Here is a 13,909-nt window from a genome sequence, read left to right as displayed (position 1 = left end):
TCCCCGTCGGAAGTGGCAGTGGGCAGACCGCTCCCAATCTAAATGGTACGATGACGTAGTCAAAGACCAAACACTGTGACGATCCTTGGGGGAGGCCTATACCTTGCAGCATGCCATGATGATACATTTGCTTACCTTCATTTTGAGTCAAAGACATATCTATATTCATCAGATGGAGTTAAAAAGAAAATTCATAACAAGCTAAGGATGCGTCTACACTGGGCCAAAATGTCGTTTTCACGGTGATGTCTCTTGATTTTTTCCATTTATACTACGACATAGCGTGTTATTGGACTTATTTATATTTACTTTGTAACTAGAACAAATTATAGAAAAAATAACGGTGTTCATCAAACCATGGAATCTATGATTATCAATTATTAACATAAGGAACCAGGAAGTTAACGCACAATCTGATATGTGTATATATATATATATACATATATGACTTGAAAACATATTAAAGACAGTTAAAATTGACACTTGTGCACCTATTTTAAAAAATAGCCACGTGTAAACGCATCTCAATTACTTAACAATTGACGACGCACTAAAACTACTTGTCTCTTTCACTGTCACAGTTCGGTTAAAAGAGCTATATTACCTCTGTCAGAAGAATATAGCGTGTATTGCGTCATGTACAATATTTCTCGGTTTTAATTATTAATAATTAACAAAAAAAAATACATTTCTAGTAATTATTAGCCTATACAAATTTTGCTGATAATATATTAAAGGTATGTTGCGTAAAATAATGGTTTATTTCAATACATTTATAATTTTTCTTATTTAAATTTATGAATAATCTAAAACTTTATTCAACGAGCAATGAAAATAGCATTCACATTTTGATTTTATCTCTTTCCTTGTATATGTAGTACTGATAGTAAATATAGTATCTCTTTGTTGTGCAGTCAGAATGGTGACTTGGTATGACCTGAAAAAATAAAAACACTTAAATGTAAGAATTTAAGGAATAAATTAGTTTGTGTTAGTTTTATTATACATACGAGGGTCAAACTGAAAGTTCTTAGAAAATCAAAAACTAAGCATTCTAGCAAGTTATTAGTTTTATTATAACTTTTCAAAATAGCGTCCATTTACATCAATACATCGCTGCATTCGATGGAACCATTGAGAAAAGCACCTTGCCCACTCGGCCTTAGGGGTCTCTTCGACGGCGTTTTAAACCCCGCCGCTGCTTCTTCGGCGTCCATAAAATGTTTTCCTCGAAGTTTTTCTTTTATTTTCGGGAATAAATAAAAATCGCAGGGTGCGAGGTCGGGGCTATACGGCGGGTGACCCAGTAATTCCACGTCTGAGGTCGCCAAATAGTCGATCGTTTGCCTGGCGGTGTGCGACGAGGCATTGTCGTGATGAAGGAGGATCCTGCTGCGAGGTCGTTTCTCTCGAACTTTTCCAAGACAAGTGGCAAATAGTTGTTAGTGTACCACTCTGCATTAACCGTTTTCTGATCCTCTAAGACAACTGTCGCGTAATGACCTGTCTTTCCGAAGAACGAGGCCACCATCTTTTTTCCAACACTTCGACCTCTCTTCACTTTAGTTGGCAACTCTTCGGAAGGAAACACCCACTGAGCAGACTGTCTTTTGGTTTCCGGATCATAACAGTAAATCCAGCTTTCGTCACCCGTTAGTATGTCGAACACAGCATTTGAGTCACCTCCGTTAAATTTTTGGATCATTTCTCGGCACCAATCAACACGGCGGAGTTTTTGAGCCTCGGTCAAATTATGCGGTATCCAGCGGGCACAAAGCTTCCTGACCGCTAAATGTTCATGGAGGATTTTGTGCACTTGACTCATACCTATGCCTAGATTTGTCCGAATCTGCTGATAGGTCACTCTTTTGTCAGTCTCTATCATACGCCGCACAACACTGATATTGTCTTCAGTCGTCGCTGTAGAAGGCCGTCCCTCACGCAAATCATCGGTGAGATTAGTTCGACCACGTTTGAATTCATTAAACCAGTTGTAAACTGTGGCACGAGATGGGGCTTCATCGTGAAAAGCCAATCGAAGTCTATCATAACTTTCTTGTTGACTTATATGACATCGAAAGTCATAAAAAATCATTGCACGAAAATTTTCTCGGCTTAAATTCATTCTGACGTGCACAGACAATTTTCAATTTGCCGCCAAATCGTAAAACAAATGACAAATGAATGAAATGTATACTCAATATTATTGGTAAAGAGTTCTATTTTCAAAATTTAAACTTATTTTTTTAATATAATGCTTTTAAGTTGCCAGTTCTAAAAACTTTCAGTTTGGCCCTCGTATGTTAACGTAAAGATTCCTACAGACAGTTAATTGACTCTCGGCGCAGTGAAGCGTACGGAAAGTCAATTGACTTGATACACTGACTCTTATATCATCACCTTATGATTAATAGTATATATATATAATAGTCTATAGAATATGAAGAAGGGAAGACCCCACGAGCCGGTAGTCGCGGCATGATGAGGCCCCCACTTAACCACGCTGGATGCGAGCAGCGCAAAACCGGTGTTAGTTCGTCTATCGACTAACATGATGATGGAGGGATTCCCGAAACAAAAAAGGTGATTACCAGTAACAGAAGAGTCACTAATCTCGTCGTTTCTTCCCGTGTGTGTCGTGACGGTCGTGATGATCTCGCTTGCGTCCGGACTTATCCGCGCGCTTGGCCTCGCTCAAGAACCGGTCCAGACCGAACGGATCGAAGTCCGCATCCGGCTGGCTTCGGGGCGCCTGTGGATATGATAACACTATTACAGCCGTGCAACACTGTTATTGACTTAATACAAAATAAAACGGTTTTAATTAAAATTTCAAGTACATTTCATATCTTTAAACGTAATATCAACATTTTCCTTAACAGCAATATATGGATGAAGATAATGATCATTTAAAATAACTATCACCATCATTATTTGAGCCATATACAGAGGTCTATATCCACTGCTGAACATAGACCATGTTGTCCGAGATCTACACTGGCATAGATCTCCAAAACGGCTGATATAAAAATACCGTTAAACATTTATTGCTAAAAACTACACATACAGATTAAACTTTTTTGATTAAAATCTTATAATTTTGACGTTCATTATTGTTTATCTAAAAATACTTTACTGCATTCATTGTCATTGAACTGGGAATCTTAGAATGGGTAGAAATAATTTATATGATTATAAAGATAAAAGTAAAATTCATTTATCCAACATTGGAACTTTTTCAAGAACTTTTCTTATTGACGGACAATTTTTTTTAATCTATTTTATTTTTTTTTTCTTTTAAATGGCATTCTGTCAAACATAGTCCAAATGAAAACAAAATAATGAAGCGGTCATTGCAAAGGCTTCTTGTCTTCTTGATAGTTGCCATTTATAGCTCAGGTTGACAACAAGAATTAAAGTTCCTATAAAAGACGAAATATTGTGTTTATGGTTTCCGCAGGTTTTAGAGGGTATGTTGCAAATGGCTCTAATATCAAAATTTCTAAGTGTAGTATAACTCGAAGACTGGCCACTATACACTAAAGTTTCTCCAGAGTAATAATCCACAAAGCTCTTAGATTGCTTCATCAGACTCACCATATCAATATTATATAAATATATATAAATATACAAGTATAAGAAAAACTTACTGGCTCTTCCCTGGTAGGTGGGGCGTCCTTTTCAAACTGCACAGGCCCGGCGCGTGTATTGGAACTGCTCGTACCTGCAAACTCCTTGTCAGCCACGAACCTGAATCAAAACATATTTTTTTATTTTATATACATACCTTTCAATTTAATTACTATCATGCCATATATACATACATATATCTATAGTAGTGTCACATACGTCTAATTGAAGTAAGTAGTAACAATCTTGTAGGCAATGATGTTGCAGATGAGCAGGCCAGGAAAGGCTCGAGCATGGTCATTTAGAGATTGGAGCCCCTCATCCCACTACCAATTGATGAGACTGTATATCTTGTCTTGTCAAGCAAAAGAAGCTGTAGTGACCACAACTGCATCTGATGGCAGGGATCTTTCTTAGCTTTGGTCCGCAGTGAGAATGAATATAGAGGCAACAATGAATATTTTAGTTTTTTTTTTTTTAGACATTATGTTAATCATAAATAGCACGAATTGCTCTTTTCTGCAACCCAAGTCGGGTTTATTGCAGCAGTATTGCCCCAGTTCTAATATTACTTTTTCACTATTCCATGCCGGGTGGTGGATATAAGCAAGCTGTTATCACAAGGACTGACCGTCTGGTGTTGACGATGGCATCAATGTCCCCGCCATAGTTGTCCTTATCAGCGTTCCGTGTGGGCCTGTATATATGCGCGCCGACCGTGTCCTGGTTGCGCCACGGCTTGTCGTACACATTGTATGCTTCATCATCTCCGTATCCTATAAAAAATACATCACACATTCATAATATACTATTTCACAGTACACAGTACCTAGTGTCAAAATATCTATGATTAAATTAAACTCACCACTGTCCATTCCCTTGCTGTTGTTGAATAATCTCTGGTCAAACATGCCCTCTCCTCCCTGGTTTGTCTTCGCTGGCATGCCCAAAGCGATCTGTTCCGATATATCTCTTTCTCTGTCCTTCACCAATTTGGACCTATTGAACAACAATATACACATTAGAAATTAAACATATGACATTAAATAAATATTTTATTATTACGACGCGTTTATTTATATACAAGGCATGTCAAAAATTTAAAAGCTTAGTTATAAATGCAACAGATGGGCAAGTAGATATTAAATTATTTATTATTAACACTTTGCCGTCCGTACGTTTCGTAAAAATTTATTCGCTTGGCGCCGGCAGCGCTAATTCTGATTACTTGGCTTGTCGCCGGCCGTTTTTGACATTATCGGGAAATTATGAATTGTAAAGTTTTAATCGACTCATCGCTAGTTCTCATGCGTTTTCAACCCCGTTTCCTTACTTTCCTGAAATTTCAAAGATATACATACGTAAATAAATACAAAATTTGTTTATTTCCATTCTGATTGGTATTCAGTATTTTTCTTTCGTATGGTATGAAGCAAAACAGTCTCCAAGATGCAACGTTAAGTTCGCCTTGAAAATATTTCACTATCTTCGGACGACTTTGCTCCTACCTAAACAAAACACCAACAGAACTCAGCGATACTATTTATACTATTTTGCGCGCAACACTACTGTGGTGTCGCCGGCCGTTGGCCGACTGTTTGCACACGACACCGCTGTGGTGTCGCCGGACGGCATAGAATTAAATTTAATAAAACATAATATGCAGTTCTTAGACATTTGCTTTATCAAGTAAACATTATTAAGATTTGTGTCAACATCTAACTGTCATTCTAACTTAGGCTCTGGGGATAACACTAACTGTTCTACTACTACTAACAGTTCTCACGCTGGAAGGCATAGGCCTCCCCTAATGACCTTGACTATGTCGTCAGTCCACCTATAGAAGGCCTGCCCAAACCGTGTTTACCGACTCGTAGACAACATTCAAATGGAGTCGCAAAACAGGCACTCTTGGAATTGAAAAGGTACCTCGGGGCATTGGACCTTAATTTAATTAACTATATTTAATTCATTGTAAAATTTTACTGTGAATCTTGAAATTAGAATACTTAGTCTATTTCAGGAAATCATAAATATTGTGGTTAAGTTAGGATACTCCAGCAAATGAATGTTTTTTTATGGCTCTTTTACTCCCCTATCGTGAGTGGACTGTGACATTTTTAATAATAATTTTTTCTATCACTATTATTTTCACGCTCTTGTTAATCCATCCCAATATCTTCTATTTATTCCTATATTATCAGCCACATTATCTTGCATACTTTTCCTACTTTGTTTGTCCTTCATGCATTGCTTAGCTCGGCTCACCTTTTCTCCACAATACTGCATTTTTTTATGTTTGTATGTACTTATATTTCAATTTTTTAATAAAGAATAATGTAATGTGTACTAGGCAAGAAATTACATCTGTTTCCTAGACTTCCCTTTACTAAATGAGCTGTCTGCAAAGCTATGTAAACACCAGACATCCCATCCAAGAAACAACTTAAGAACGTGAGGGACATTGGATAGTGACATCAGTTCCGGGTTTGGCTCCGGGGAAATGCTACTCACCAGAACACAGACTTACAGAGTCCCCAAATCAACTCTTAGATAAGTTAAACAATTATTTTATTTAAGACATATATTATCGGATTTAGGAAACTTGACTATATTGTATACAGTGGGAAAGAAAAGAAAATTGTGAATGCTTGCCTCTTATCCGGAGCCGCTCTGGCGAGATTTCTCTCCCGTTGCCTCTCCTTGTGTCTTTCGGCGCGAAGCTTATCACGTTCAGCCTTGTCCATTTCTGAGAGGCCCTCTTCAGGTTCCACACTTTCAGTTTCCTCATCCGCTGGCCTTATACCTGATCAAAAATAACAACTGGAATAATTTATGAAGAAATTTGCCTAAATATATTAAATACATAATTACAGACAACTTATAAAAACCTTTAGTTTTTTTTTAATAGCAAATTATATTAAAAGTTAAGTAACTTCACAAGCATGAGTTTAAGACCACATAAACTCAACACTGTGTTTTATTTTACTCTTATGTGACAGAAATAATAACCAGTCATACCCATATCTATTGGATTTTGAATTTCTTATAGTATTTATATAAATCTTGCTTGAGTGATTTTAAAGTCACCAATGTGTAAATATAAAAATAAAAATTAATATTTTTATTTTTCTCTACAATTGTTGACTCCTACAATATCTATCTCCTTTACTGACAAAAGTGCAGTTGAAAGAGCGCTCTATTAATTGTTTGGGAAATAAAATGAAAACATGAATCCCAGGTTTTAATAACACACTGTTTTTATCTATATTAAAATATTATTTAATTACTCAATTGCCCTATAAGCGATAGACTACACAAGACAGACAATAACATTTTATGACTACAAATTAATTGCTAGAATATATGTACAAAATCTAAAAACGCAAGAAAATTCAAATTGTTCATATATCTCCAATAATAGATGGCGTTATCCTGTCTATGCTACAGATAAACAATTTCGAAACTTCAAGACAAATGTGTGAAGTTTCAATAGGCGTTATCTATAATTTTTCGTTTTTTCTCACATCTTTCTAAATATTTTTCTAAAAAAAATTTCTACAAAATATTACGAAGCATAATAAAAAGATCAATGACACTGGTAAAGTCATTCCCAAGTTATGATGGAAGCAGCCATCATCCTAGATACCTTAAAACCAAAAGTCTTCTTCGGCCTTTGTCCGTTTGTGGTTCATAAACTTGAAACTCCAGCGACCATCTGTTCTGCGAGCAATATATAAGTAATGCAATGGCGTAATAAACTCTACCTGCTCTGTGATCCCTGGCCCTTTGGGCAAGCATCCTCAAGTGTTCTTCTTTTTTCTCCTTCTCTCTTTGCGCTAACCGCCTTTCTAGCTGAGCTCTCGCTTCCACAGCTTCTCGGGCTTTCCTATCAGCGATGTACAAGGCTTCCGCCAATTTTGAGAAGTTTTCATTAATATGGACCTGTTGCAAGCCCCGGCCGTCCGCTGCCAACCGCTTGTCCAATGGTATTGTGTAACCTGAAATGTTTTATAATTATTTTAAATCTTACATTATTCATATTATTTTGTCTATTGTTTCTACAAAGAACTTATAAAAATGTAATACACTCTATTTTAGTTTCATACACAGTGCTTATTCTATCCTGCATAGATTAGCTGGGGTTTCTCATGTCATTTTAGTTGAAATGACAAAACACAAACAAATAACGACACGACACGACAAAATATACGATGCTGCCAAAGCAAATTTTTAACTGCCAAGCATTTTGAACCAAATCATATTATCAATGAAGATTACTATATGGTTGTCTGGAATAAGATCCAATTTTATTATGAAATTCTTCTATTTTTCTGTCTATAAGAATCATTCTAACGCCTTAACGAAAATATGACAAAAATATAATAACAAGTGAAATTTGTTACATATAAGTGTCCATTGTAAATTCCAAGTGTTACTATTACAAACAAGATTTTGAGAATATCATTGATGATATTATATCGATGATATTGATACGATATCATTGATGATAATCATAAAATTTAAAACAGGTAAGAAAGCATTTTTTATAAGACTTCTTTGCAAAGATCCTCCTGTTGACATTTTTCACAGCAGCACATTTTTTTTTCATTAAAAAACCATCAATAATTATTAAATCGCAACTAAACAAACATTTCAAATACAAATCACGATATCAATCACAATTATCACTTACTAAAAAGTGAATGTTCTTACATCATCACTTTGTAACATAAAGAAGTATATTCATCATCAGTTCACATAGCATGTCCACAACTGAACATAGATCTCCACTATAGATTTTTACTTGTACCTGTTAGAATCTGCTACCATATAATGCCTTCAAACTTAACAATTGTCCACCTTGTAAGGGAATGATGAATTTACTACTTAATTTTACTTAATCTTCGCTCCAGAACCTTAAAGCCCCAGTGGCCATCTGTTTGAACGCAATGTGGCCTGTCCAATGACAAAGCTAAATATATGTATGTACCTTTGGCATTTTTCCAATGTGACACACATGGTGGCACTTTCCAATCTCTCTGTTGCTTAACGGAAACTCTCCTTGGAGGGGAGTGTAGTACTGGAGCAGGTGGCGAAGGAGCGGCTCGAGGAATTTTTTTGTTGATTTGGAATCTCGGTGGCTCCATTGGATCCGTTTGTGCTTCTACCATTCTGATAAAAAATTTCAAACGCTTATAAACACAACTTTGAAAATGTTGTTACACCTAAACTTTGTTGTAAAGTATCCAACCATATCTTTCACAAATAAATTCGCAAAAAATAGCGAGTAAAATGTAAAATTATTTAATTTGTTTTAAATCTTTTCTACCATTTTTAATTTTGTGTGAGTTCCAGACTTGTCTAGAGGTGATGATGCTGCTTCAAGCAAGCTTTCATTACACAATGATAATACTAATAAAAACCTTAATAATTAAAAGGCAGTAAATAGTTACTGTAAAGTTTGCACAATTACCATTATGAGTAATTTATCATATCTAATACAGTACAAACCTGATGACCCTCTGTTTCGCGCCGGAATTAAAAGTCCCGCCTTGTTGAGCCGGTGTGTATCTGATGTACTGGGCAGGTGCCTAAAATGTTAACACACTATCAACACACTTTGTAGATATCTATTCAATATAACTTTAACTAAGGTGAACAAGTAGTACAACTTAGTCAAAGAAATAACTAAAAAAACTTCTCTTCTCAATGTATGCAGTGAGGTAGAAACAAGATCCATAACAGTGAAATCCTATTATGTCCTGCTGAAGGATTTAGGCCTATCAAGAATAAGAATCAACTAATTTCTGGAATGAACTTCCAAAGCAACATTAATAGAATAATAAAAAAAAATTGGTTTGGTACGGAGCAGAATCTAGTCAGTACATAAATACATTATAAAGATGTCTCTCTCTATATATAAAACACAGGTGACTGTACCTATAATGAGATGGACCAGGCACCCACATGCTGGTAAGGTACACTTCCTACTTGTTAGATAATCAGGTGATATTAAATTTTTATTTGCCTAGTTTTGTAAAATCTATGGAAGTGGCTTCACTGAGTTACTGATATATAATAAAAAAACAGTTTTTGGAGTCTCAACTGCACAAGGAGGTGTAATTTCTCTGCTACTTATTCATATCCCCGTAATTTCCGTCAACATTTTCGATAAGAGAAAAAACCTTCAAGTTTAGGTAAAAAAACAATTATTACCAGCTACTAGCAGTCTAACAAACTAGTTTTTTTTATGTCCTTATGTATATGGGACACTGGGTGGTTGTGTAAAGAGGCAGTGGCAAGCATTAGGGGCTATACACATTATTCCTTTGGTGGATTTTTTTTCGTGTTACATCCAATGGAATCCAAAAATTTAACCGATGTGCAGTTAAATTTTTGGATTCCATTACAAGATATTAACCACAGTACAAAATATTAACCATGTACAGAGTGACAGACTAAGCCAAGAACAACTTAATCATAAAAAAACTATAAAATCAACTTACGGCTTTGGGTGCTGCTTTTACAGGCATAGCGGCAGATATTTTTGCATTTGTCAATTTCTCTAATGCTTGTTTAGTTTTCTCTGTTATATCCTGTATATCATCTTCGGAAGGTTTCTGTAAGCTTGGATCGTCCTCTGCTAACACTTCAGATGGAAGAAGATCTGTTAATTTTGAATAGATGATCTGCAAAACGACAAACAAATTACATGCATAAGCAATCATTTTCTGACTGCAGTAATAAGAATGCCAGGACATATGCTTATTACAAATATACATTATAAAAAAAACCTGACACAACAATTTGGAAAAAAAAAATACTTCCAATAACACTTCAATTGTAAAATGAGTTTTTTCTTAAGTAAATAAATTACTTGGTATGTAAAGCAATTTATTTTTTAAAATACTAGTAGGAGAAAACAGTATGGCCCCATTTTTAGAGACTAGAGTTCTACCCCTATTCATATGGGAACTGGGATTTTATTTTCTATCTTATTACACTAGTTCCAATGCAGCTGACACATTTGTGATCAGTGTATACAAAAGCATTTAACAGTGAAGGTGCCATAATTGAAGATTTTGGAAGCTTGTTTAATCTAACAAAAGATAATGAAATTGTCGAATTTTTTATTTTCCAATATTAAGAATCTTAAATCTAGATACTGTACATACATACACTCAATGGCTTTAATTTGTATATAAAAAAACAAAGTAATATTTGCTAAATAAAACAGTCGAAATTTTCCAGACGAATTTTTAAGGTTTGTGTTTTTAGATTAGTCTTTGACAGGAATAGGATAAGTATTAAAATATGATATTCAAAAATTAAAAACAAATTATCAAAAACAATATACCTGTTCATTGATACATTATTTACTCATAATTTAGATTTATTGATGGAACAAAGTTTGCCGTGTCAAATAGATTATACCAAAAATGAGTAAATCTATCTTCTTTACTATTGACTATATATACTAATATACTAATGACAATTATTTTTCATCAGAAGTCTAAAATTCTGAAGTCCAAAACTATTTTAGACAAGAGACTCAATTTCCAAAATGTGCTGATACCTCAGATCACCATAAACAAATAACTGATCACAGAATGTCACTGATATAGTAATTGAATAGCAATAAACAGTGATAAAATTGTGAAATAGTATAGTAAGAAATTAAGACATCCAGTGACTAGTAGCATTTCTGAGTAAAGGCTATGAAAGGGAGGTGATGTTTACAAGGAGATAAAGTACAAAATCGAATGAAAGAGTTTAATTTTTTAATTGGATAAAAGAGGGTAGAACATATGGCAATGAGACAAAAAAATTTGAGTGAAAATACTAAAATTATATGAAAAAATAATTTTCTCTAAAATCCCTGTGAACCTTAACATGGAAATAAATAAAAGTCCTCAGAAACAGGGGCCTTAAAAATCTACTACTCCGAATACAGAGCTATTAATATACATTAACAACTTAGGCATTATCTTGGCCAAAATTAAGCATACTTATTAACTTCACTATTATTAGGGGGAGTGGAAAGTAATAACATTTCTGTCGTCATATTTTACAGAAAAACCAATAGGTTTTAATCACTCTGGCATTGAAAATTTATATACTAGATGGCAAAAGGATATTGATAGTAAAGGTGAATATACTGTTGACTGGAAACAAAAACTTGTTATAAATGTAGTTATTTTCCCCCTAATATATCATCTTTTTGAAAATGCATCAATGATATTTCTGACTAAAATATTTGTCCATCTAATTCCAAGATGGTATACACAACTTAAACATCATCTTGAAAGTTTTAAATGAGATCTTATATTAATTAATTAAAAATGGGGTTTGATTTTTAGACTTTAGGATCAGTTTTCATTTATATTCAACAGAGAATCCCAGTTACAACTTTATAAACAGGTAAAAGACAAACCTTGTCCGCACTGTGACCCTGACGAGCTATAGCTGAGTATTTCACCCGTCCAGCTTCATCTAACTGTACTGCTAATGCATTGGATGTGCTCTCCTTACCCCTGGCACCCATGCCGAGAGGATATTGTGCCACATGAATCTCTGGGAAAGCACCTCCATCTGAAATAAAAAAAAAATGTCAATGGATAAAATAGTTCAAACAGTGGTTAGTAAATATAAGCAAATAAGGGCCTTATAAAAAAATTAAATGTAAGATTTAGTATTTAATAAAATTTAATTTTGAAGCCTAGATTAATATGACTTAAAAGATTTTAATTTAAGAGGTAAGGTAACCATAAGTGTTATGACTGTCAAAGAATCACTATCCTGTGCAGAATGTCACTACCAAAATGGAATTTACTGATCCCGCAGGTCTAGTGACATTGAGCAAAGGACGCCTAGCCTATAACCTCTTTTAAAGTTGTAAAGCATGATAGGTCCAGGGGAGCCTCAGCATGGGTCACTGCATACAAATTTTATTTTACCAAATTTCTAATGCTCAACAGCTGACCAGCAACAGGGGACTTCAGTTTAGAATAACCATTTCAAGCTGATTGACATTGGTAACCATCAACAGTACCTGCTTGACATTAAAATATGAGGTGCCCGAGAGAGCAAACCCTTGGCTTAGTTGATTGCTTTTGCCTGGTTAATATCACTACTTACACTTCAAAAGTATTAGTGCTGGGAGAAAATTTTATTAGTATGTACACATTAACTATCCACTATTTGTCCTACTCCTATTTCCACAATGTGGTTGCCTGGCAGAAATGGCCTTGTATGATAAGAACACCACTTCTACTTTTTCTTTACAATTATGCAACTATGTATATTTTCTAATGTGAACGATAAATAAACTAATAAATCATTCATCATCATTTGCTGGATGCAACTGGATATAAGCCTTCCATCAAAATTTCTAAATCAGACATGTTCAAAGTGGCCCATCTGGCACATTGTTTGGTACACTTCAATATACAGGATATACCGAATTTGCAATATAATCATAATATATCAGCACCAGACGCACTTTACTTAATGTAATCTTCCATTTAAGTCCTGCTCCACAAATTCTAACCTCATATGTAATAAATATTACCTCCAAAATCTTCTTCAGCCCGAGGAACCCATCCTTTCCTTTGTCCATATGGCGGTACACTTGTCTGTGAAACCACCAGAGCACTACCAACTCGCTGTCCTTTCCTTTCGTCATCTCGATCCCATACCTGCTGAACAGGAGCTGGTAAAAGGCTGAAAAACAGTACAAAAAACAATTAACATCATTTACTCAAACCGGGTACCAGTTCAATATAATTAATTGTTGTAAATAAATATGACAAAATATAAAAAAGTATTAAATAATAAAAATTATAAACAATGTTTTAACTTAGTAAACATATCGAAACATTCAGAAAGGATAACTTTAATATTTTATACATAATATTGCAAATATAAGGTTTAAGCTATTTGTGATAAAACATAATAGCAATTTATAATAATTTTGGAAATAATTTAAAATACAATACAAAACTTAAAACTCAACACACCTCGACAAAGACGCCATTTTTGTTAAGTATTCAAGACATTCAAGTTAGGGATATTCACTTTTATTCGATATATCGAATTTATTCGATGTTTCCATACGATATATCGAATTGAATCGATGTTTTGACAAATATTGTTTTCATTCGATATATCGATATATATTTTAAAAATATCGGATCGACGAACGACTCAATGATTTCTATTTTGAATCAACGTAGAACATCTGAAACGTAGAACATCTGAAACGTAGAACATCTGA

General features: G+C 34.5%; 1 protein-coding gene across 1 annotated transcript; it reads right to left on the bottom strand.

Moving 5' to 3' along the window:
* Window positions 1-452: 452 nt before the first annotated feature.
* Bx42 (Puff-specific protein Bx42) lies at window positions 453-13,681 on the bottom strand. The gene is made up of 13 exons (XM_068768304.1): window positions 13,653-13,681; window positions 13,205-13,356; window positions 12,068-12,225; window positions 10,140-10,322; window positions 9,145-9,224; window positions 8,624-8,805; window positions 7,398-7,631; window positions 6,286-6,436; window positions 4,496-4,629; window positions 4,262-4,406; window positions 3,651-3,750; window positions 2,592-2,752; window positions 453-937 (listed from the first exon to the last, which is right to left on the bottom strand). The coding sequence occupies exons 1-12, from the start codon at window positions 13,667-13,669 to the stop codon at window positions 2,609-2,611; spliced, it is 1,680 nt and encodes a 559-aa protein (XP_068624405.1). The 5' UTR covers window positions 13,670-13,681; the 3' UTR covers window positions 453-937; window positions 2,592-2,608.
* Window positions 13,682-13,909: the final 228 nt, after the last annotated feature.

Source organism: Battus philenor, unplaced genomic scaffold (assembly GCF_028537555.1).
Source record: "Battus philenor isolate CCGP_79_NKW_IND1 unplaced genomic scaffold, ilBatPhil1.0.hap1 SCAF_25, whole genome shotgun sequence".
NCBI lineage: Eukaryota > Metazoa > Arthropoda > Insecta > Lepidoptera > Papilionidae > Battus > Battus philenor.
This window is presented reverse-complemented; position numbering and strand designations above follow the sequence as displayed.